General features: G+C 39.7%; 2 protein-coding genes across 10 annotated transcripts in view; one reads left to right on the top strand and one right to left on the bottom strand.

Moving 5' to 3' along the window:
• The first annotated feature begins 827 nt into the window (after positions 1-827).
• LOC122438080 (lanosterol 14-alpha demethylase) lies at positions 828-20,254 on the top strand. Its single transcript, XM_043462579.1, has 10 exons — positions 828-1,199; positions 3,083-3,181; positions 5,506-5,682; positions 7,449-7,575; positions 9,633-9,807; positions 10,682-10,801; positions 11,221-11,416; positions 12,689-12,784; positions 13,341-13,509; positions 18,948-20,254. Exons 1-10 carry the CDS (start codon positions 1,023-1,025, stop codon positions 19,124-19,126), a joined length of 1,515 nt encoding a protein of 504 aa, XP_043318514.1. The 5' UTR covers positions 828-1,022; the 3' UTR covers positions 19,127-20,254.
• A 2,806-nt stretch (positions 20,255-23,060) lies between these two features.
• The window catches only part of AKAP9 (A-kinase anchoring protein 9), a 162,655-nt gene continuing 160,866 nt past the window's right edge, over positions 23,061-24,849 (bottom strand). For all 9 annotated transcript variants that reach the window (XM_043462561.1, XM_043462563.1, XM_043462564.1 and 6 more), the window contains 2 exons: positions 24,661-24,800; positions 23,061-23,606 (listed from right to left, as the gene is read on the bottom strand). In XM_043462561.1, the coding sequence (XP_043318496.1) occupies positions 23,572-23,606; positions 24,661-24,800 (175 nt within the window). In that variant the 3' untranslated portion in view covers positions 23,061-23,571. The remainder of the gene's footprint in view (positions 23,607-24,660; positions 24,801-24,849) is intronic.

Raw genomic sequence — 24,849 nt, 5'->3', positions numbered from 1 at the left:
TGACAGTTAACTAACAGGAGGGTTCCACTTGGCGGTCATTTTACATCCATGTTTATTTGAAACCACAAGAGTGGATGAGCTCAGGGTGCGTCTAACAGGAGGACCGAACTTCCGTTTCAAAATCTGTCTGGCCCTAAACAGCCAGAATAAGAGGCGTTCTTGGTATTGCCTCAAACAGGTCACGGCGGCCTGTAACATATAAACCTAGCTTGCAAAATTTGCTTCTGTTAGACGCAGATAACCAATAACCACGACTTGCTAGCTCTATCACTGCATATGAATTTGCATATGAATCTGATTTTATTCGAGGTGAGATAGGACTGACCTCAGCGTCCCAACCTTCAGGGCGTAGAAGGCGTCTTTCACAATCTCCCTTTATCGCGGATGATATTTGGAACTTTCCGAAAGCCCAGGACGCTGCCCTCCAAAGGGTTCAGGTGCGGCGCCCTCGAGCGCCCAGGCAGGGGGCGGCGCCCCAGCCACCCGCCCCGCTGACGCCACATAAGCCGAGATCACCTCAGCCGCGCGCGGTGCAATCACCGAACGCGCGCCGCCGCCGCCGCCACGCCGCAACCCTCTCCCTGAAATCCTTCCGCCCGTCCCATCACGGTGCCGTGTCCTGGCTCCCGGCACCCAGGACACACAGGCTCGGGTGGCTCGCGATTCTTAGGGTGGCCTCCTCTTAAGCCTATGTTTCTCTTCTGTCTCTGCACTTCTCGTGCCACAGGTGCAGCCTGATTCTTCAGGTCCTCTCTCTCGCGGCGCAAGGAGACTTCGGCATGGTGGCTCTACTTAAGGGGCGTGGCCAGCTGCAGGCCCCGCCCTGTTCTGTGACGTACAGGGTGGTGCGCGAACGAGCCAGGAGTTACAGTGCATGGGGCTGGGCTTCGTAGGAGACCTGCTGGCCGGGGCCACCTCCTATCGCCCGTCTGCCAGCTTCTCTTCCTCCGTGGATTCGGAGGAGCCGCGGCGACCTTGGCCTCCAGCGTCTCAGGCAAACTGACGCGGGGGTGGCGGCCAGGATGGTGATGCTGGACTTACTGCAGGCGGGCGGGTCAGTGCTGGGGCAGGCTATGGAGCAAGTAACGGGCGGCAACCTCCCATCCATGCTGCTCATCGCCTGCGCCTTCACTCTCAGTCTGGTCTACCTGCTCCGCCTCGCGGTTGGCCACCTGGCCCCACCACTGCCGGCTGGGGCGGTACGTGCACCCCTGGGGGTTCTGCTGGGGGGACGCTGCGACCAGGGCGACCGAAGAGCTAGCGAGGGGCTGGCACCGCGGTGCTGCTGGGCAGTGGCGGCGGGCGCGCTGGAGGCTGGCGTTGGGCGGGGGTCGAGGGGCAGCAGCCCCGATTCTGGTGGCGCGGGCGGTCGCGACTGCCCTGACCTTGCTGAGCTCGGTGCTGGGTGCCCTGATGTCGGTCGCGTGCCTCGGCCTCGTTGGGGTCCTGTTTGCCGCGACTGTGGTCTCAGTGATGGCTCTGTTGACCGGGGCACTACCGGTAGCCCTAATGGCCGGGGTCGGGGTGGCGGCTGTGGCCCTGAGCGTCCGGTGATGGTACTGGCCGCCGTAAGGGGTGTTTCAGCCCTGGTGGGGGCCCTGTTGGTGATGTTTTGGGCAGCTTCGGCCCTGGTGGTTGTCATCCTGGGTGGCTGCCCTTGAGTGGTTCAGTGTTCTATGGGCTGTGTCGTTACCCCTAGTGCCGATTTTACATCAGTGTGGAAAGGAATGTGTTGAGTTTGGTAGAGTGAGCGTGATGAGTGTTGCAGGGACCTTCGTATGATGCTAATAAAATATCAGATTCTCTAACTTAGAGCCTTTACTGACCACTGGCTTCTATTTCCCGAATATATGTGATGAATGCGTTTTTAGCGAAACCAAGTAGCACTGACAATAGAATACATTTTTTACTGACAGTGGAAATCACAAACTATTGACCAAGTAGTTTCTGAAATGATTTTTGTTTGACCTAAAACAGGCATGAGGCAGTTCTATTCCCCCCTCCCCCCATGTGTGGTATTTTTGAGGAAGTGTTATCTTTGGAAAGACAACTGTAGTATTTTAAGATTGTTGCTACTATTGTCCAAAGAGTGAGTTTGTAGAGCTCCTTTGTCTTTGAGACTACGAAAGATATGAGGGCTATTGTCCTTTTCCATAACTGCATATTTGATTTCAGGAGACTTGATGCTCTAATCTGTGAGTCTCATTTTGGGGCACCTGAAGTACATTTTAAGCCCGCATGCTCAGTGGATCATTCCTGTCTGACTCTGCAGCCCCATGGACTGTAGCCTGCCTGGCTCCTCTGTCCATGAAATTCTCTAGGCAAGAATACTAGAGTGGGTTGTCATTTCCTCCAGGTGATCTTCCCGGCCAAAACCTACATCTCTTGCTTTGGCAGGTTGATTCTTTACCACTGAGCTATGTGGGAAGCCCAGAAGTACCTTTCATAGTGAGTGCTAAAGTGTTCCTGCTAAAAAAATAAATAAATAAAATGTTCCTGCTAGAACTGATTTTTCTCTCTCTTTAAAATCAATGGATCTAGATCATTCCTTGAAAGAAATGACAATGTGTTCTGTTGACCATACTGAGGAATATAGCATCTTAAACATTTCCCTTCTTTCCCTCAAGTTACTCTGTTTTTTTCCCCATTGTGGGACTAAAGATTTAGGCAAGATTTTGGGACTAAAATTGTGAGTGGTAGTAGAAATAAGTGCTCAAGAAACCATAGTTTGAGTTTCGTATTGTTTTTACTCATGGTTAGGAAGGTTGCCTAGAGCCACTGATAATACTGGGCATATTCTAGAAAGTGTTCAGCATTAATAATTGCAGTACTGTGATGTTTGTCTGGTCATTTATCTTATACCAGAAGAGAAGAGTTTCTCTTCTTTTTCCCAAAGCTGCTCTCTCTAAGGTATTTGTGGTTTGCTTGTTGTGAAGTTACTTTTGGTGCTTCCTCTTTTGGTAACTTCTTAATATTAAGGACAAACTTCTTTCTTTTTTTCTTTTTGAATTGTGAAACTAAACTGAATGTCTTATAATAGGAAATGTAAACTCGAAGTTTTTTTGTTTGTTTTCTTTTGCAGAAAAGTCCACCATACATTTTCTCTCCAATTCCATTCCTTGGACATGCTATAGCATTTGGGAAAAGTCCAATTGAATTCCTAGAAGATGCATATGAGAAGGTAAGTGTTACAGATCATTAAAGGAAAAGAAATTAGTGCTTTTCCAATTTTCTTTTAAATAGTGGAATTTTTTTTTTTTTTTAATGTAATCTTATGCCTATCCCCAGTACAGGTAACAGATAAAATTGGAGCTGCTCTGGATTAAGAGCTGGAGGGGTCTTAGAGACCCTCTTATGTTCTCCTTTGTTCTGGGATTATCTCTGAGGAAATTTAGTCCTGGCAACTATGGTTTAAAAACCACTGGCCTCAATTTTGTATTCACTGATCACAGTTAACATGGATACTATTAATAATTGACCCTTTTTTTTTAACCATGCATCTGGAATTTTCTAACCCCCTCTCATGTCCCTCCCCCTTCAGCAGGTTTCTGTACTTAGTCTCTATTTCCACACCTCCTCCTTACTCTTTAGTCCACTTTAGTCTGTCTTTCAACCCCTTCACTAATGAGCACCGTGTCCTAATACAGTGAACTGAGCTGTATGTGTCAGTGATGACCACTCCCACCTTAGCTGTGGCTTCTCTCACTGTTTCTTCTGCTTCTCTGAATGCTGCTTTCCTAACTCATTTGTGGGCTCACGCTTGGCCATTGACTGTTGGGATTCACTGAGGTTTGGTCCTTGGCTTTTATTCTTTCATAGCTGATCTTGTCTCTACCTGTAGCTTCAGTTTTTAGCCACATGAAGTCAAAGTGTGAAAGTGTTAGTCCCTCAGTTGTGTCTGACTCCTTGTGACCCCGTGGACTGTGACCCACCTGCTTCCTCTGTCTTTGCAATTACCCAGGCAAGAATACTGGAGTGGGTTGCCATTCCCTTCTCAGGGAATCTTCCCAACTCATTTTTAATTTTGAACCCGCATCTTCTGCATTGACAGGCACCTGGAAAGCCCAACCAGGTGTAAATGACACCCAAATTAATGTCTCCAATTCAGGTCTCTCCTTCGGTCTTCAGACCTGAATATCCACCTCCCACATGATTTTTTCTCAGTTGTCCAAAGTCACCTGAAATCAGACATTTAAACAATCTGACCCTGTGATTTTTCTCTCTAATCCTGATCGTCCTTCCTGTTCACTTTGCTCCTCATTGTTCTACCAGTTTTGCAACGTACCAGGAGCCTAGGATTCACTCTTGATACTTCCTGCTCCATCCAGCAATTCATTGCCAAACCTGCAGATTTTCTCTGCAAAATAATTCTGCATCCTTCTGCTGCTGTCTCCACCGCCTCCATTCCATCGTCCCAGGTGCTCATCACAGGTTCCTGTGACAGGCTCGCTGGTCGTCTGGCTTTCCTTCAGCTCCTGTCTCTTCCTTCCCTCCATCCAGGAGCCAGAGGGATCTTTCTTTTAAAATATGCACAGATTATTATCTTTCCCATGCAGTTTAAGACCTTCCATCTCATTCCGTTGCTTGCAAGGATACAGCTCCCTGCAGGTGGCTTCTAAGGCTCTGTATGGTGCAGGCCCTCCTAGATAGACTCTACCCTCATCGAATCCTTGCCTTCCCTTTTACCTTTAGAACTCTGCGCATGCTCTGCCATCAGGCTAACTACTGCCCCTACCCATGCTTTAGGTCTCAGCTCTGGTGTCTTTTTCTATTTTTAGTCCCTTTTATCAGTTCTCTCATTGAAGAGTTGCTTTCCTTTGTGTAGTACTTGTCACATTTGTAATTTTACATTTGTTAATGCGATTATTCAATTGAGTTGTATCTTTTTAAATAGACTGGAGTTCCTTGAGTCACAGACAGTATTTTTGTTCATGATTGTATCCCCAGTAACTGAAATCTTTAATAGTAATCAGAAAACTGCAAAGTAAAGCATTTAGCACCTAACCAGATGAACAAAAAATTAAAAATGAGATCATTCAGTGTTGGTGAGATAGTGGTAGGACTCATCACTAAATAAAATTCTGGTATCTTCACATAGCAAGGACTTTACGAAAGGTCATATTTTTTGGCTACTCCTCTAAAGTTACCTTTAATCAAAGAGAAAATGTATCTATATTCTCAGAGATATTCATTACATAATTATCTATAATAAATAAAAAATGGACACATCAACCATAGAAAGAACAGTTAATATGATGTCTGTGAAAGATAGAAAATATTTTCAATGTAAGGAGTGAAAAAAGCAGAATAGAAAGTTTTATTTATGTTTTATTTGGAACTGGATGAACATAATTATACATTTGGACAAAGACAGGGGGAAGAATTGCATTAAGGTTCGTGGAATGTTTTGATCTTCAACAATGTATTATTTTGTTATTTAAGATGAATGTCTTAGCGCTTGCAGATTTTTTGGTAACGTCACTGTGGGTACTTTTCTCTCTTCAGTATGGACCTGTATTTAGTTTTACCATGGTGGGCAAGACGTTTACCTACCTGCTGGGGAGTGAGGCTGCCGCACTGCTTTTTAATAGTAAAAACGAAGACTTGAATGCCGAGGATGTCTACAGCCGTCTGACAACACCTGTGTTTGGGAAAGGAGTTGCCTATGATGTGCCTAATACAGTAGGTGACATGGTTAACTTGAAGAAAGACAAATCTACACTATACAATTTGTAGCTAGTGGTGTAAGCTCTGCTGCTAACGTATAGAAGAGATTGTTCCTTGCCTCAAAACTCTGAAGAATCAGGAGGCGTTTATGAGAAGGAAAACCAAGGGTAGCTGACAGAATGGGTATTTTGCTTTATAGCTGCTGGTGTGGACTAAGCAATTTTAAAGGGCTTCCTGTGCAAAGAAATATTAATAGATCAATGAGAACTTAGCGTGTTAGCATTAGATTTGAGATAGTAAGAAGGAAAAACTCATTTCATCAGAAGGGCCTCTTATTAATACTTTCCCACCTCCTACCTGAAATTCTAGGATGAGAGCTCTTTTGAGCTAGAGGTTGTTGGTTTTAGAAGTTTGTGTGATTTCTTTGCTCCCCCAAAGGCAAATATTTAAGTGCTACAACTTGGTATAAAATGCAGATCCAATAATTAGCTTAATTACTTGGTGCAGGCTCTGGCTATCAGTGTACCATGCATTACCCAGTACTCTAGTATAGCAGCTGAGAATTGCCATTAAGTGTTGCTTCTGGGGATTGAGGAGGTATGGGGGAATGAACAGCTCTCCTTAAGACCAAAAGCGAGCAACCTAGATGCCCATCAGCAGATGAATGGATAAGGAAGCTGTGGTACATATACACCATGGAATATTACTCAGCCATTAAAAAGAATTCATTTGAACCAGTTCTAATGAGATGGATGAAACTGGAGCCCATTATACAGAGTGAAGTAAGCCAGAAAGATAAAGAACATTACAGCATACTAACACATATATATGGAATTTAGAAAGATGGTAATGACAACCCTATATGCAAAACAGAAAAAGAGACACAGAAGTACAGAACAGGCTTTTGAACTCTGTGGGAGAAGGTGAGGTTGGGATGTTTCGAACGAACAACATGTATATTATCTATGGTGAAACAGATCACCAGCCCAGGTTGGATGCATGAGACAAGTGCTCGGGCCTGGTGCACTGGGAAGACCCAGAGGAATCGGGTGGAGAGGGAGGTGGAGAGGGGGGATCGGGAGGGGAATACATGTAAATCCATGGCTGATTCATGTCAATGTATGACAAAAACCACTGAAAAAATAAATAAATAAATAAAGGAAAAAAAAAAAAGACCAAAAGCGAAACAAAACAAAACAAAAGACCAAAAGCGAAAGCCTAGGTTAATCCCTCTGGTTGGATATATCTAACCAGAAGTTCTATTTTAAGAACTTTCCCAAAGGGTTTATTGTATTAGTGTGAATTTATTCCCACTGTATTACATTCTAATTCAACTTTTGGAAGATAGTGTGAGTGAGGAATGATATTTGTTTGGGAATAAATGGTAGAATATGTGAAAGAGGATAAAAATATTAACAAAGCATAATGGACCTTTGGGAGATTGTGTTGGCATCTAGGTTGGGTTGGAAGACTAGAATATAATGAAATAGGAGGAGGCAGCCTTCGAGTCAAGAGTGGGGAAAGCATGTATATATAGGAAGGAGGGCCAGAAGTGGGGTTCCTAATTTTTCATTTGAATTGAACCTGCATAGCATGTGTCTACTACATGTTACTTCAGATATATACATGAAGTTTTATCTGGTGTGGTGAAGAAAATTATTTTATCTTTGTTTTCAATTTTTCAGAAGATTGCTTTCTTTGAGTATTAAAGAGTTATAATAACCCAAATGAGTCTCATGATAGAACTGTTTTAATACTTGTATACTCTTAATATTTTGAAGGTTTTTTTGGAGCAGAAGAAAATGTTGAAAAGTGGTCTTAACATAGCCCACTTTAGACAGCATGTTTCTATAATTGAAAAAGAAACAAAAGAATACTTTGAAAGTTGGGGAGAAAGTGGAGAAAAAAGTAAGCACAATATTTTGGTTTTTCATTTGTCCTAATACGTCTACTTTTCTGTGACTAGAAGTTTTAAGAATGTGTGTGTGTATGTGTGTGTAAAGAGCAAACTACAACACATGTAAAACCACCTTGCACGCTTGCATGCTGAATCGCTTCAGTCGTGTCTGACTCTTTGCCACCCCATGCACTGTAGCCCGCCAGGCTCCTCTGTCCAAGTGATTCTGCAGGCAAGAATACTGGAGTGGGGTGCCATGCCCTCCTCCAGGGGATCTTCCTGATCCATGGATCAAATCCACATCTATTACATCTCCTGCATTGGCAGGTGGGCTCTTCACCACTCACGCTACCTGGGAAGCAAAACTGCCTTATATTTAATGAAATGAACATGTTATGGAGTTAAAAGACTTGAGAGGAAGTAATTATTGCTGCTCACTTAGCAAAATCTTAAAATATTTTAATTAATGTGCATACTATTTAGCTCAATTGTGTGAATTTGGAGAAGGCAATGGCAACCCACTCCAGTACTCTTGCCTGGAAAATCCCATGGATGGAGGAGCCTGGTAGGCTGCAGTCCATGGGGTCGCTAAGAGTCGGACAGGACTGAGCGACTTCACTTCCACTTTTCACTTTCATGCATTGGAGAAGGAAATAGCAACCCACTCCAGTGTTCTTGCCTGGAGAATCCCAGGGACGGGGAAGCCTGGTGGGCTGCTGTCTATGGGGTCGCACAGAGTTGGACACGACTGAAGTGACTTAGCAGCAGCAATTGTGTGAATTACATAAAAATGATTCATGATTGAATTTTGAAATAAACCAAATGTAAAACTTACATTCAAGGTCATTTTAAGATAATATATAAAATAAAAAAATTTGCCCTTCATGTCAGCAAGTTGAAGTCTAAAAGATTAAATTATATATGTAATACATTATTTTTCTAATGTTGTATGGGAATGGTTTATTTCAACAAAAATGTAAGTTTAAATACATAAGCTTGCTGTACTCCCAAAAGAGCGATTTTAGCTGTTCCCATTAGAAATCTTTAAAAAACGTATTATATACTTTCTCACCTTATGTAGGGAATATATTGAATGTAACATAACATTCTTTGGACTCTGTGAATCCAGTTTTTATACTGGACTGCAGTTAAGTGTTGCCATCGAAAGCATTGCCATAGCCCTAGCAGGAAGCAACATCTGTCTACAGGGCAGTGAGACTACTGCGTGGGTCGTCACATTCTGGGTCTAGTCTTCAGCTTCTGTAAAAGGTCCAGGAACCTGGTTTTATTTAATAGACCTAAGCTTTATGTGACATACTTGGTATTCTACAAGAAGCTGATGTATAAATGAGAATGCTAACTGAATAAATACAAGTGAGATGCAATTATGGGACCAAGAACAGCATAATACTTGCGGAACTTCTCTTTGTTGGCAATGTAATTGGAAAGCCAAATGATAACTCAAAGTTCGTTTGGTGAACATAGAATTAAAGAACAGGATATCGACTGAGTAATTGTTAGGACTTTTAAAGGGTGTGCTTACTTGATGCATCTGTCTCTAATGTTTGCATATACAAGATGGTGATTAGTTAGTTCTAAGACTTTTTCAAGACTTTATTTTTTTCCCACTTATGAATTTCCCACTTTTGATCTGGGGAATAATCCATTCTTCAGTCTTTGGACTGCTCTTTCTTAGAAAGCATCCTTTTATCCCCTTATGTACTAGATAATCTTTTTATTGCCTTCATTATCCTGTGACCTGGAACTCAGATAACCACATTCATTTTTATCTTCTTTTTCTTTCTGAGATGAAGGGCTCATGAGGATGAGTGAGATTTTAGTTGCCTCTGTGGCATCCGTCTTGGCTGTCCACAGAGGGGGGCTGCCTTTGGTTTCTCTTTATTGTAGCCTGTCTACAGGCTTCTTTCAGTGGTGTAAATAGGATTTTGTTGGTTAATGAGTTAAATTTTTATTCTCATTTCCTTCACAGTACTTTTGCATCTCTAAGAAAACAACATTTCAAAAGAATTTTTGGCAATGGTAACGGGAATGATCTTTTTCCCTCTAGATTTGTTTGAAGCTCTTTCTGAGCTCATAATTTTAACAGCCAGCCATTGTTTACATGGAAAGGAAATCAGAAGTCAACTCAACGAGAAGGTGGCACAACTGTATGCGGATTTGGATGGAGGTTTTAGCCACGCAGCCTGGCTTTTGCCAGGCTGGCTCCCTCTGCCTAGTTTCAGGTATGGATAAAGAGATGATGCTTGGTCATTTCACTTTGTTTAGTTACTGTACTGTTGGTTTGCTTTGCATTAACAAAAATAAAAATTAAATATAGAAACAAATTGGGGGAGATTATGAGCCTCCCTTCTTCTGTAAGAATTCAACATTTTTTTTACATAGGGAGCTCATTTAAGGTAAAGTTTCAGTTTTAGAAGGGTTAATTTGTCTGTCCTGATATTTTAAAACCTACTTGACCCATGTATTCCTTGTACTCAGGAAAGTTCCTGAACTCTTACCTAGAAGCGATGCAGCCTTCTAAGCACTTGAAAGTAGTTGACTAATTTGTAGTTTGTTGTGAAGTTTCTTTGTTTTGAAGTATTCACACCTTTCTTTGTCTCCTTGTCAGCTGGATTGTGATCTCCTTAAGGGCAAGGGATCATCTGTGATACAGAGAAACACTGCTCATAGGACTTGACATGTAGCTTAGTGTTTTGCCTATTAGTAGCCTTTATTGATTCATTTCTGTTCAAGTGAGGAATGGGAGGTATTAAAATCTTAAATCCTATAGAAGAACCAGAGTGAGTCTGTCCACTTTAAGAATTAATTTGCTTAAAATTGGGATTTCATGTTAATGTAAAGGTGTATTTCTGCTTTCTTTTAAAATGGAAAATGGCTGTAAAGGAATAATCATTTGAGTCTTCAATTATAACATAGGTAGTGTGTTCAGAATCAGGGATATGTATAACACATTTCCTGTCCTTAAGGACCTTAGAAATTCCTAACAATATAAGATTCTCATGGATTCTTTTTTTTTCTCTTGGTTCTGAGTTTTGTCAATTGATGCCTGAAAGTATTGCTTAATTTTTTAAAGTCATCTTCATGTTTGAATTACAGACGCAGGGACAGAGCTCATCGGGAGATCAAGAATATTTTCTACAAGGCGATCCAGAAACGCAGAGAGTCAGGAGAAAAAATTGATGACATTCTCCAAACTTTATTAGAGTCTACTTACAAGTAAGAGCTCTTCAGATCACATATTAAAGTGAAGCAGGAAATTCCACATAAAACACATAAAATATAGTTAAATGCATTTAACTACATGTACATTTAAGTACATTTAAAAAGTAATAATACTGGCAAAAATTAGTAGCTATGACCTTTCAACTTCTTAAATGGATGAGACCTAAATTACTGGAATCCTGTACCTTACTGGAATTTAGTACTGTGCATGTGAAAAGTTTGTTAGTAAACTGCAATGAAGTCTTTGTAATTAATGTCATATTTTTTATTGGCCTCTCTTCTCTAAAGGGGAAAAAAAATTTGGACTTGTGATGGGCAAATGCAAGAGAGAAAAGGAACCAATTTTTATGCAAAGGTTGGGGTATAAAGTGCATCTGCAAATGTTAAATTTGTGCATGTGGTCCGTTCTGTAGGGATGGGCGTCCTCTGACGGATGATGAAGTAGCAGGCATGCTGATTGGACTGCTCTTGGCAGGTCAGCATACTTCCTCAACTACCAGTGCCTGGATGGGCTTCTTTCTGGCCAGAGACAAAACGCTGCAAGAAAAATGTTTCTTAGAACAGAAGACAGTCTGTGGCGAGAATCTGCCTCCTCTGACTTATGACCAGGTTTGTGGGATTTTCAGCTTCATTGCTGCTTATGATACTGAGTGTGTGTGGCTGATTTTTAAAGGGGACAATTTGGGATCTTCTATATACTCTAGATTAAATTGATTATTTTTAGAAAATTCCCCATAGCCTCCCTGAAATGTCCTAACCCTGGATCTGTTTGCTGGTGTTTTGTTGAGGACTTTTGGACTATATTCACAGGGGATAGTGGGCTGTGGTTGTATTGTTATGTCTTTGACAGATTTTGGTATCAGGGTATTGTTGGTTCTTAGAGAAGGAGTTTGGAAGCATTCCCGCCTCTTTTTCCTTTTAGGAAGGCTTTGTGAAGGACTGGTATTGCTGCTTTCTTAACTGTCTGGTGGTGTTAACCCGGGAAGCCATCTAGGCTGTGCTTTCTTCGTGGGCAGTTTTTGATTACTAGTTCAGCGTCTTCACTTTTTACAAATCTGTTCACATGTTCTGTTTCTTTTAGTTAGTTTTTGGCAGTTTGTGTCTTCCTAGGAATTTGTTTCATCTAGGTTACCTAACTTGTTGGCAAACAGTTGTTAAAGTATTCTCTTGTCATTCTTTTCTATTAGGGCAGTGGTGATGTCTCCTTTTAATTCCTGATTGTAGTAATTTTTATAGTGATAGCTAATTACATACTATAAAATCGACCTGTTAAAGTATATAATCCACTGGTTTTTAAAAATATTTTCAGAATTGTGAAACCATCATCAGAGTCTCATTTGAAAATGTTTACGCCACTTCCAAAAGAGGGCCATGAGCAGTCCATTTCCCCTGCCCCTGGCAACCACTAATGCCTATTGGACATTTCATATGAATGGGATCATACAGTATGTGATCTCTTGTGACTGGCTTCTTTCACCTAGCATGTTTTCAAGATTAATCATGTTGTAGCATGTATCAGTACTTTAGCCTTCTTTATTGTGAAAGTGACATTCCATCATGTGGCTATCCCACTTTGATTAGCCTCTTCACCAGTTGATTGACATTTGGATTGTTTCCACTTTAGGATACTATGAGTACTGCTGCGATAAACATTTGTGTGCAGTTTTGAAAAAGCTGAAACTGATGATTTTTGCTACTGTTTTCATGTTTTAGATGGGTAAATTTTTGCAGGTCCTTACCATGCCATGATGTTACCTTGCCTTCTTTTTCTTTGCTGACCATGGACAGTAATAAAACTGTTTCTATTCAGCTACTCTGAACTTGTTTGTATCCTGTTGCAGTTAAATGTTTGTAAACCTTGGAAAACTTTTCTCTTTTTAGCTCAAGGATCTCAATTTACTTGATCGCTGTATAAAAGAAACATTAAGACTTCGACCTCCTATAATGACCATGATGAGACTGGCCAAAACTCCTTTGGTGAGTCTCCTGGCTAGAGCTTTTCCTCTGTGGCCTCAAGTTTTATTTATCAAAAAGAAATAGTGTAATATCGAAGAGAATTTTTTTAAAGACATAGAATAATCACTTGTACATAATTTTCAGTTTTACATATTCTAGATATATAAATATTTTTACACATTGCAGACAGTATACATGCTCATCTGATCTCCCTACATTTTAACAATTAGGGCTTTTAAAATGGAAGTGTAGTTTTTTCCTTGGTTTTTTAAAATAACATATATGTTGTTATAAGTAATTGTAACTGTGGAACTGTGTAAATTGGATTGTGAAAGGCTTCTTGAAATCCCATCCCCAGCCCCATGGCATTATGATTTTTTAAAATTTGTGTATGTCCTTCCAGCCCAATGTTGTGTCAGATGGAAATCATCTTGAGTTAAAATGACTTTTAACTGGCCTACCAGCCAGTTTTAAAATATATGTATATTTCATGTATACTAGTGCTTTATTGTACAGAGATCGGATTATTTGGTGGAATATTCAGTTATCTAATGAAGTGTGTTGCTTTCCTTTGTAGACTGTGGCAGGGTACACCATTCCTCCAGGACATCAGGTGTGTGTTTCTCCTACTGTCAATCAGAGACTCAAAGACTCATGGGTAGAGCGTCTGGACTTTAATCCTGATCGCTACTTAGAGGACAGTCTAGCATCAGGAGAGAAGTTTGCTTATGTGCCATTTGGGGCTGGTAAGATGATTACACTTCATATTTGAAATGTTAGTTCTGATAACGTATTTGTTAAATAATCCATGTGAATTTTATTTACAAATATCTTCCCTTTTCTTATGGGGACATGCCTACAGACATTTGTAGGCATGTAATCTTTGCAGGTTGGAAGAAATATTTCATTTGTACTAAAAGAAACAGTTCTGTGAATCCTTATATAGTGTTCTATTATCTTTTGTAACCCATCTAGTTTTATAGTTCTGATTTTTGTAGTCTACCCTGTTTTCCCTTATGCTATTTAAAGCTCTTTGTGAATTATGTTTTAAAGAACTGTTGAAGTTAGCACACCATTTAGCATTTGAAGCTAAATATGATGAGATAATCAGCATTTCAGAAAAGAGGAATGGCATGGAAGCTTTTCTGGATTGTTAGTGAGCTTTTTGGTTGTTTATGTATTCTTATAATGTTCTTTAAATTTGGACAGTAGTCATGTATGGATGTGAGAGTTGGACTATAAAGAAAGCTGAGCACCAAAGAATTGATGCTTTTGAACTGTGTGGTGTTAGAGAAGACTCTTGAGAGTCCCTTGGACTGCAAGGAAATTAACCAATCCATCCTAAAGGAAATCAGTCCTGAATATTCATTGGAAGGACTGACGCTGAAGCTGAAATTCCAATACTTTGTTGTTGTTTTTTTTTCCATTTATTTTTATTAGTTGGAGGCTAATTACTTGACAATATTGTAGTGGTTTTTGCCACACACTGACATGAATCAGCCATGGATTTACATGTGTTCCCCATCCCGATCCCCTCTCCCGCCTCCCTCCCCATCCCATCCCTCTGGGTCTTCCCAGTGCACCAGCCCTGAGCACTTGTCTCATGCATCCAACCTGGGCTGGTGGTCTGTTTCACCCTTGATAGTATACTTGTGAAACTCCAATACTTTGGCCACCTGATGCGAAGAACTGACTCATTGGAAAAGACCCTGATGCTGGGAAAGACTGGAGGCAGGAGGAGAAGGGGACAACAGGATGAGATGGTTGGATGGCATCTTCAACTCAATGGACTTGAGTTTGAGTAAGCTCTGGGAGTTGGTGATGGACAGGGAGGCCTGGCGTGCTGCAGTCCATGGGGTCGCAAAAGGTCAGGCATGACTGAGTGACTGAACTGAACTGAAATTTGGACAGGTAGTGCATAAATGTGCAAACCTCTGCATTTCGATTAAGATCCTAAAATAATGCAGGCTGACGGCTGTTCCTCCAGTAATTTCTCTAGTCATTGGTACTTTGCACGGATTTAACTGTATTCTATGACTTATTTGACTTTCCAAAAAGACCATTTAAGTGACATGACTTGTTTATCATTGGTCACACCTTTTCCTCACGTAAATGAAAGTATAAGGTCCTTTGGAAACTTTAGATCTTAATAACTATTTACTAAAGAAATTCAAAAGTGGTATACCATATACATAACATAGAAGAGTCATAGATTGTTCAAGTGGTTGGAAGGGGCATTAGTTATCAAGCCCAAATTCTGCCTCAAAAAGGAACCATTTCTAAACTGACACTTACCTGGCTTCTGTCTGGGGTTAGTGCAGACCGCATTGGTGAAGGGCTCAGTTCCCCCACCACGTTAGATGCCATTTACAAGTGCAGGTTGTTAGCTGTTCTAACCAACTGGCTGTAAACCTGAGGCTCTCTGGACGCCCGCTTTGCGCTTCCATGATTTGTTAGAATGGCTCACAGAACTCCGGAGCGCTTGCTTACTGACTGCTGGTTTCAGTCAGTCAGTTCAGTTGCTCGGTCGTGTCTGATTCCTCGCGACCCCAGGGACTGCAGCACGCCAGGCCTCCCTGTCCATCACCAACTCCCAGAGCTTCCTCAGACTCATGTCCATCGAGTCAGTGATGCCATCCAACCATCTCATCCTCTGTCATCACCTTCTCCCCCTGCCTTCAATATTTCCCAGCATCAGGGTCTTTTTGCATCAGGTGGCCAAAGTATTGGAGTTTCAGCTTCAGCATCAGTCCTTCCAATGAATATTTCAGGACTGATTTTCTTCAGGATGGACTGGTTGGATCTCCTTGCTGTCCAAGGGACTCTCAAGAGTCTTCTCCAACACCACAGTTCAAAAGCATCAATTCTTCGGTGCTCAACTTTCTTTATAGTCCAACTCTCACATCTGTCCATGACTTCTGGAAAAACCATAGCTTTGACTAGATGGACCTTTGTTGGCAAAGTAATGTCTCTGTTTTTTAATATGCTGTCTAGGTTGGTCATAACTTTTCTTCTAAGGAGCAAGCGTCTTTTAATTTCATGGCTGCAGTCACCATCTGCAGTGAGTGATTTTGGAGCCCAAGAAAATCAAGTCTGTCGCTGTTTCCATTGTTTTCCCCATCTGTTTGCCATGAAGTATGGGACCAGTTGCCATGATCTTAGTTTTCTGAATGTTGAGTTTTAAGCCAACTTTTTCACTCTCCTCTTTCACTTCTTCAGAAGGCTCTTTAGTTCTTCTTCACTCTCTGCTATAAGGGTGGTGTCATCTTCGTATCTGAGGTTATTGATATTTCTCCCGGCAATCTTTTTTTTAAAGATTTAAAATAATTTTTTTTTTTTACTAGTTGGAGGCTAATTACTTCACAACATTTCAGTGGGTTTTGTCATACATTGATATGAATCAGCCATAGATTTACACGTATTCCCCATCCCGATCCCCCCTCCCACCTCCCTCTCCACCCGATTCCCCTGGGTCTTCCCAGTGCACCAGGCCCGAGCACTTGTCTCATGAATCCCACCTGGGCTGGTGATCTGTTTTACTATAGATAATATACATGCTGTTCTCTCGAAACATCCCACCCTCACCTTCTCCCACAGAGTTCAAAAGTCTGTTCTGTACATCTGTGTCTCTTTTTCTGTTTTGCATATAGGGTTATCGTTGCCATCTTTCTAAATTCCATATATATGTGTTAGTATGCTGTAATGTTCTTTATCTTTCTGGCTTACTTCACTCTGAATAATGGGCTCCATTTTCATCCATCTCATTAGGACTGATTCAAGTGAATTCTTTTTAATGGCTGAGTAATATTCCATGGTGTATATGTACCACAGCTTCCTTATCCATTCATCTGCTGATGGACATCTAGGTTGCTTCCATGTCCTGGCTATTATAAACAGTGCCGCGATGAACACTGGGGTGCACGTGTCTCTTTCAGATCTGGTTTCCTCAGTGTGTATGCCCAGAAGTGGGATTGCTGGGTCATATGGCAGCTCTATTTCCAGTTTTTTAAGAAATCTCCACACTGTTTTCCATAGTGGCTGTACTAGTTTGCATTCCCACCAACAGTGTAAGAGGTTCCCTTTTCTCCACACCCTCTCCAGCATTTATTGCTTGTAGACTTTTGGATAGCAGCCATCCTGACTGGCGTGTAATGGTACCTCATTGTGGTTTTGATTTGCATTTCTCTGATAAGGAGTGATGTTGAGCATCTTTTCATGTGTTTGTTAGCCATCTGTATGTCTTCTTTGGAGAAATGTCTGTTTAGTTCTTTGGCCCATTTTTTGATTGGGTCATTTATTTTTCTGGAATTGAGCTGCAGGAGTTGCTTGTATATTTTTGAGATTAATCCTTTGTCTGTTTCTTCATTTGCTATTATTTTCTCCCAATCTGAGGGCTGTCTTTTCACCTTACTTATAGTTTCCTTTGTTGTGCAAAAGCTTTTAAGTTTCATTAGGTCCCATTTGTTTATTTTTGCTTTTATTTCCAATATTCTGGGAGGTGGGTCATAGAGGATCTTGCTGTGATTTATGTCGGAGAGTGTTTTGCCTATGTTCTCCTCTAGGAGTTTTATAGTTTCTGGTCTTACATTTAGATCTTTAATCCATTTTGAGTTTATTTTTGTGTATGGTGTTAGAAAGTGTTCTAGTTTCATTCTTTTACAAGTGGTTGACCAGTTTTCCCAGCACCACTTGTTAAAGAGGTTGTCTTTTTTCCATTGTATATCCTTGCCTCCTTTGTCAAAGATAAGGTGTCCATAGCTTCGTGGATTTATCTCTGGGCTTTCTATTTCTGTTCCATTGATCTATATTTCTGTCTTTGTGCCAGTACCATACTGTCTTGATGACTGTGGCTTTGTAGTAGAGTGAAGTCAGGCAGGTTGATTCCTCCAGTTCCATTCTTCTTTCTCAAGATTACTTTGGCTATTCGAGGTTTTTTGTATTTCCATACAAATTGTGAAATTGTTTGGTCTAGTTCTGTGAAAAACACCGTTGGTAGCTTGATAGGGATTGCATTGAATCTATAGATTGTTTTGTCTCCCGGCAATCTTGATTCCAGCTTGTGCTTCATCCAGCCCAGCGTTTCTCATGATGTGCTCTGCATATAAGTTAAATAAGCAGGGTGACAACATACAGCCTTGATGTACTCCTTTTCCTATTTGGAACCAGTCTGTTCTTCCATGTCCAGTTCTGTTGCTTCCTGACCTGCATACAGGTTTCTCAGGAGGCAGGTCAGGTGGACTGCTGGTTTACTGCACAAGTATACAACCCAGGAATAGCCTGACTGAAGAGAAGCGCAGAGCAGAGCAGAAGGAAAGGGAACACAGCTGCATGCCCTCTCTGGCTGTGCCACCCCCACCCCCAAACCTCATTTGCAAATTCAAGTTGTGGTTGAAAGGGGCTTGTTATGAATAACAAATGGCTCTTTTCTTCTTTGACCTTTATTTGCTCTCTTCACTTAAGAAGTTCCAGTGGTTTGAGGAACACTGTGCCAAGAAAGGAAGACTAAATACATATTTATATTTATTACAAATCATATTATCAGAGGTTGTGAAACATTTCGTTATGAAGTCAGATTTGAAGTCTTACGTCCTGCAACATGGTTCTTCTCTTTCAAGACTGCTTTGGAGATCTAGTCTTTTGCATTTGTCTCTGCATTTTAGAATCAGCTTGTCAGTTTTTATACGTATATGACCCTTTACATTTTGATGTGTTGCTATTTTCAGTGTATTAAATTCTGTTTTCCATTATCATTTGAAATGGTGTTTAAAGTTTTGATTGGAAGGTTCATATTAACTTTTAACTATGGGTCTCTTGGGAGAGAAGAGAATATTCTAATATTCTGATGTTCAGAATATTCTAGTGTATCTCCAAACTTGATTACCACTGTGTGTTTCAAACGTTACATATCTTTAACCTAGATAGATGTTGGGTTTCAGGAAAAAAACAATTGGAAAAATCATTGTATAATACCCCTGTGCTGTTTCCCCTAAGAGACATTAAAAATCTCTTGGGATTTTTATGGTTACTTACATTGTTATGAAAAGAATGTCTCTTTACTATAGTATCTGTATATCTGCTTTTCACCTTTAGTTAACTGTAGATAAACAAATTTTATCACTCTAGACTCAAAGAGATGAGAAAGAATTTCAACCAATTGTTATGGAAACTTTTTTTTCTTTTATAGGGCGTCATCGTTGCATTGGGGAGAATTTTGCCTATGTTCAAATCAAGACAATTTGGTCCACTATGCTTCGTTTATATGAATTTGATCTCATTGATGGGTATTTTCCCACTGTGAATTATACAACTATGATTCACACCCCTGAAAACCCAGTTATCCGATACAAACGAAGATCAAAATGAAAAAGGCAGCAAGGAACTAAAATGTGAACATCACTGTAAACTGCGAAAGCATTGAAGAGAATGAAGTTTATGAAACAACTCCCAGTATACTCTTTTTTTTTGAGTTTGTAATTTTAAATAAGTTTATTTAAGCTTATGGTTTTTATGTATTAACTGAACAGTGCCATCAAATCCAATGGCATTTCAGATATTTCCTAATAGTTTTATGATGGATACTTCATATGCTCTCTTTAAGGAAATCAAGCTAATTAGTTTGGGGGTGAGGATCTTTGTTAACTGGCAGACTCTAAATAACACAATTTCCAGGTGTTAAAAGAGCATACATAGCTCTTGGCGAGAAAGTTCAGAGTATTTAGATCTTGTACTAGATCTCCAAGTATAAAAGCCCAGTGAAACATCTGGAAGCCTTAGGTTATTCATTCATTTATTGGGCAGTGTATGTATATATAAGGATGGATGGGGAGGGAATAAACTCACATTTAAAGCCTTGGATAAAAGAGAATCCTATTGTTTTGGTATGATGATATTTAGCAATGATGGAGCTATACTGTAGGAAAATATAGCCTTTGAAATAGCTGGAAGCACTGTCCATAGGAAACAGATTTCTGACAATGACTAATTATATTTCCTAAAAAATAATACAAAATTAATTTTGTGTGACTTGATCTAATTACTGAATATCATATATTTATCTGCCTGATAAATTTGTATCTGGGTCCACATAGTTCCATTGGTGTGGAAGTCCAAAATAAAGTCCTTGAAGGATAAGTTTTGTTCTCTTTGGCCCAAGGTGATTTCCATATCCTCTCTAGAATCTAATCAGGGGTTTTTGTGACTAGTTCTGTTAATTTAGGTTAACAAGCTTTTTTTTTCCTTGTTAAATACAAAACCTGAGATCAGGAACTGTGGCTTTAAGACAAGGGTAATACAGTGCAGGATTTCTTGGGAGTGTATCTCACTGGTCAAATTCTTTGAAGCCTGTGTTCAAGAATCAACTCAAATTATAACTGGAGATGCGACTGTGTATTACAGTTCTGTTTAAAAGGTTAGCAGTCTCATGTTAAGCTATTTGTGAAGGCAAAATCCGTGTTGTTGAGTTTTTCACATTAAATTATCTTTGAGAATATAGTCTGTATTCATAAATTGTGAAGTGTGTGGTTCAATGAGAAAAATTCAGGAATCTAGGAACTGGGATGGGAAAAAAAAGTGCCATCTTTATATGTACTAATTTCAAACCATAATATTTCCTTTATTCATGAATTTATGTAACCACATTAGTATTAGCAGTATTCATGATTCTGCAAACAGAAATCAGATACTTTTCATATCACATTATAGATGTCTTTTAACTTTTATCACTACTTTGAAATTATGGTATTCTAAGACTGTTAGATCTGTTAGATCTTACTTCTTTACTCACCACAAAAATTTTTTAAAGTTTGAGTATGTCTATATAATTGGTGTCCTTTGCAATCTTATATACTGTATGTTTTTAAAAACATTATTCTGGGGACTCCCCTGGCGGTCCAGTGGTTAAGACCTCACCTTCCTGTGCAGGGGGTGCGGGCTGGACCCCTGGTCGGGAGCTAAGTTCCCGCATGCCTCGGGGCCGAAAGACCAAAACATAAAACAGAAGCAATACTGTAATAAATTCACAAAGATTTTAAAAATGGTCTATATCCCAAAAGCATTATTTTGAGAAGGGATCCATAGTTTCACGAGATTGCTAGAAAGGTTCATGGCACAAAAAAGTTAAAACTCTGTGGTAAGGCTGGTTCATGTTTAGTGAATAGTTCTAAGATAATAAAATTTAGTTTTCAACTACAGAATAATTATTGAGAAGCATTAACAAGTCTGACTGGAGGCCTAATGTTATAAGGATGCTGACTGGCAAACAGTGGGAGTGAAACTGATCAGAGTACCCACTCACTCTTTTCTCATTCTCCCTTAGAGTGGAATCACCTTGAATGGAAAGCTGTGCTTAGCTTAAAAAAGGTTTTACCCATGAGCTCCTCTCTCCAACTGTTTTAGAATACATTTGTAACTTCTAGAACACTTTATTGGAGCTTAGCTGCTAATATGGAAAATTTAGGTAATTTGAAATTTCCAAGAATGTAGATTGCCTGTTTGTCTTGGTATAAATTGTAAACTATCTAATGTTAAGACAAAAGCCTCTGGAAGGTAAGTATCAGATACTACTCTTCTTGCTGTTTTAGTGGTAGCCACGTTATCAGGGAGGACTAGTTTAAAGAAATAACATTGAGATCTTGATTACCTCTATGAGAGCGTCTTTGAATTGGACAGCATGAATGCTGCTTAACTGCTGCACTATGCTTAATAAAGTTAAAGATTTTGCATCATCTCTGGGCATGGCTTTGAGGAAACACCTCTGGATACAAATAACCCTAAATTTATATATGGTAAATATGGACCAATGTAAATACGGTAAATTTGTGTAAATATGTGTAAAATATTGTGTAAATATGGTAAATCCATTAGGTAAATATGGATTAATCACAAAAATATCCATTTGGCTTCTAAATGACACTGTATGTAGACTTAAAGTTGATACAAAGACACATAAGGAAAACTCTTCCTCGAGTGGGGAAAGGAAAATCCCGGTAATGTTTAATTCTAAAATTAGGACAACTTTCTGAGTCTCTAAATCCTGCATATTTGAGATAAATAATAAGGTGATAGGTACTACCATAGGCTGAATGCTTGTGTCTCTCCAGGTTTGTATGCTGAAAGTGAACCCCCAGTTTGTTGATATTTGTAAGTGGGGGAGGTGATGAGGTCAAGGGGGTGGAGCTCTCAGGAGTGGGATTAGTGCCCTCATAAGAGAGACTTTAGAGATTACCCTTGCCCCTCTGCCATGTGAGGACACAGAAAATGACAGTCTACAAAATTAGGAAAACAGACTCTCAGCAGATAGCAAATCTGCTCAAATCTGCTGGTGCTTTGATCTTGGACTTTCTAACCTTCAGAACTGTGAGAGATACATTTCTATTGGTGAATAAATCACCCACGCTACGGTATTTTGTTATAGCAGCCTGGACAGAGTAAGACATGTACTGAAAACTAAGGCTCATTAAAAATGAAGAAGGTTCTTTTTGGCTGCACCTTGGAGCTTGCAGGGTCTTAGTTCTCTGACCAGGAATTGGTCCTAGAACCTGGACAGTGAAAGCATAGAGAAAAAATAAAATAACATAAAAATGGGCTTAAAGAAGTGAGATCCTAGTATTTATGGAAAGACATAGAAGAGCATTTCTATAGCTTTGAGGCTAGAGATGCTTTGTTTATTTTCAATTTTTAAAGTCAAGCTATGGACAAAAACATAGCAGATATGGTGCTGATTGTAAGATACATGGAGAAATTAACCCCTTTGGCACTGTGACAGGAAAGTTTGGCTTCAAGAGATTTCAGGGGAGTGAGAGGGGGAACCTTAATATTCTCATCTTTTGAACTGGAAAATCAAAAGTTACTATGAAAACTTGGAAGAAAAAAAACAGGTTTAAGATGGTCTCTAAAGTTATAAAAAAAAAAATCACAGCAGACGAAAAAAAATAATTAGCTATAATATCTATATTGAAAGGAAAGGAAGCCCAGTGTTAGAAAATTAAAGGTTAACTGTCTTATTGGAGAGTCAATAGACCATACTGAGTACAATATATAGAGAGGTGATATGTCCAGAACTAAAGGTATTAGCAAATACTGTAGCTGTAATTGTTGTCTATCAAAAGAATTAGAAATATCAAAAACTATCCTTGAGTCTAAGGTTGGAGCAAGAAGGATGGGGCAACATTAGCTTTGCATCCTAAGCTCTTGTGAACATTATAATTTGTAGAAGTGACCATGTGCTGTAAATATAATTTTAATAAAAATGTAATAAAATGTTAAATTATAAAAAAAAATGAAGAGGGCTCAAATACAGTGCAGTTAAAACAGTGAAGTCATTTTTATTTCAGTACTTGACAAAATACCCCATAAAATTCAAAACTTCTACCATTATACAAAAATAGGTCTCTACAAGTGATATTATCTGTCTTCATCACCAGTAGCAAATATATTAGGCAGAAACATGTAACTTCAGTAGCCTTATAAGAAAAGTGCAGGACACCTCAAGCTACACATTCAACTGTATCATAATGCCAAAAGTTTAATCTTTTCACCCATGAGATAAATAACACAATGTTTATAATTTAATCATTTAAATTAGCATTCCACAAATATACATGTAATTGAATGATTATTGTGCATGAATACATACACAGTGCTTATATGTACAAATTCCAGTTTGTTTTCATGTGCTGGCAAGGGCTCTGTATACAATCATAAGCTGTGTTTGCATTGGTCCCATTGAATATCCACAATACAAAAGCACAAAAGAACCACTGATTTACAAAAGGAAATCTGTTTAAAATCAATTCAGATGTTTCAAAGGATTATCTTCTCATGCCAGCATGAAACTGAGTTGAACCTATAAGACAGGAACAGGACAGTTCAATGATTTCAAATCAGACTGTGACTTAGACTGACTAGTTCATGATGGGCAGAAGATTATTCCCTATCATTTAAAACAATGCTTTGTTTTCTCCTAAAGAAGTTTTATTCAAACCTGATTTTTTAAGAAGAGATTTTGAATATATGTATTTAAAACAATCTGTGGCTGGCTCCATAGCATGCTAAGTGAGATTAACATTAAAGATTTTCTGTAAAGTGCCCTGTGGACTGAATGTTCTATAGAACATTTTGCTCTTTAACATCTTGTGAAATTTAGATGCTCAAGCCAACAAAGTCCAGCCGTGATGATAAAAGTTTCCTATAGCAACAAGTTGTTTGAGTTAGACGATTTCTTGTATGAAGAGATAAACTACTAAAAATAACCGGTGATGAGTCCTATCTATTTTGTGGGAATAGCAGAAAAAAGGGTCTCTAATAATAGTTGTGTGTGTGTGTGTGAAAGTTGACTTAAAGGTCATTAAGTTAAAATAATTCAAAACCTTTGAATCAGGGGTGAACTGAAGAGAGGGAAAGAGGTTTCTCTCACAATCCATTTTTAAGAATGAAATTTTTTGTGTATGTTTTTGAGGAGAAAAAATAAAAGGTCATCCTTACAGTCTCTGGACTGGGATGGGTTCCTCGGATCATACATAAAAGCACAAGGTTGGAACAAAGATTATAACTGCACCAAGTGATTAAAGAGCCCGCGTCTTCCTCTCACCTCCCTATACCTTATCCGAATGCCTCAGAACCGATTACTCTGGAAGCTTCAGAGTATCTGCACACCAGTGCTCATCGTGCATTTCACCTAATCCCAATGAGACGAGCAGGGATTTTTGGGGGGCAGAGTGGGATCCAGGGTGATAAATCCTCTTTTGTCTTAAATTCCTAAAGTGTAGCCTGATAACTCATTTACTGAACTACAAAATTTGATTAATCTAATGAGGAAAGTCAAAGAATTTCAAAAAGAGGAAGAGTTCCCGGCCTATCTAGCGCTGTGGTGCTGCCAATACTTGGTTAAGCTAGGGTACCTGACTGTACAGTCCCAAGTCGTCTTTGCAGCGCCTCTAGCCGAGTGATGTAATCTGTCAGGGCTCTGTCAGGGTCATAATTCTGAAGCTGAGAACATGCTAAGGAACCAGGGTTTAAATCAGCTGGAAGGCCTGGGTACCTATGAGATTAAAAATATGAAGATGAATCCAAATTATCCAGAAAGAAAG

This window comes from Cervus canadensis, chromosome 3, assembly GCF_019320065.1.
Source record: "Cervus canadensis isolate Bull #8, Minnesota chromosome 3, ASM1932006v1, whole genome shotgun sequence".
In the NCBI taxonomy this organism is placed as follows: Eukaryota; Metazoa; Chordata; class Mammalia; order Artiodactyla; family Cervidae; genus Cervus; species Cervus canadensis.
This window is presented reverse-complemented; position numbering and strand designations above follow the sequence as displayed.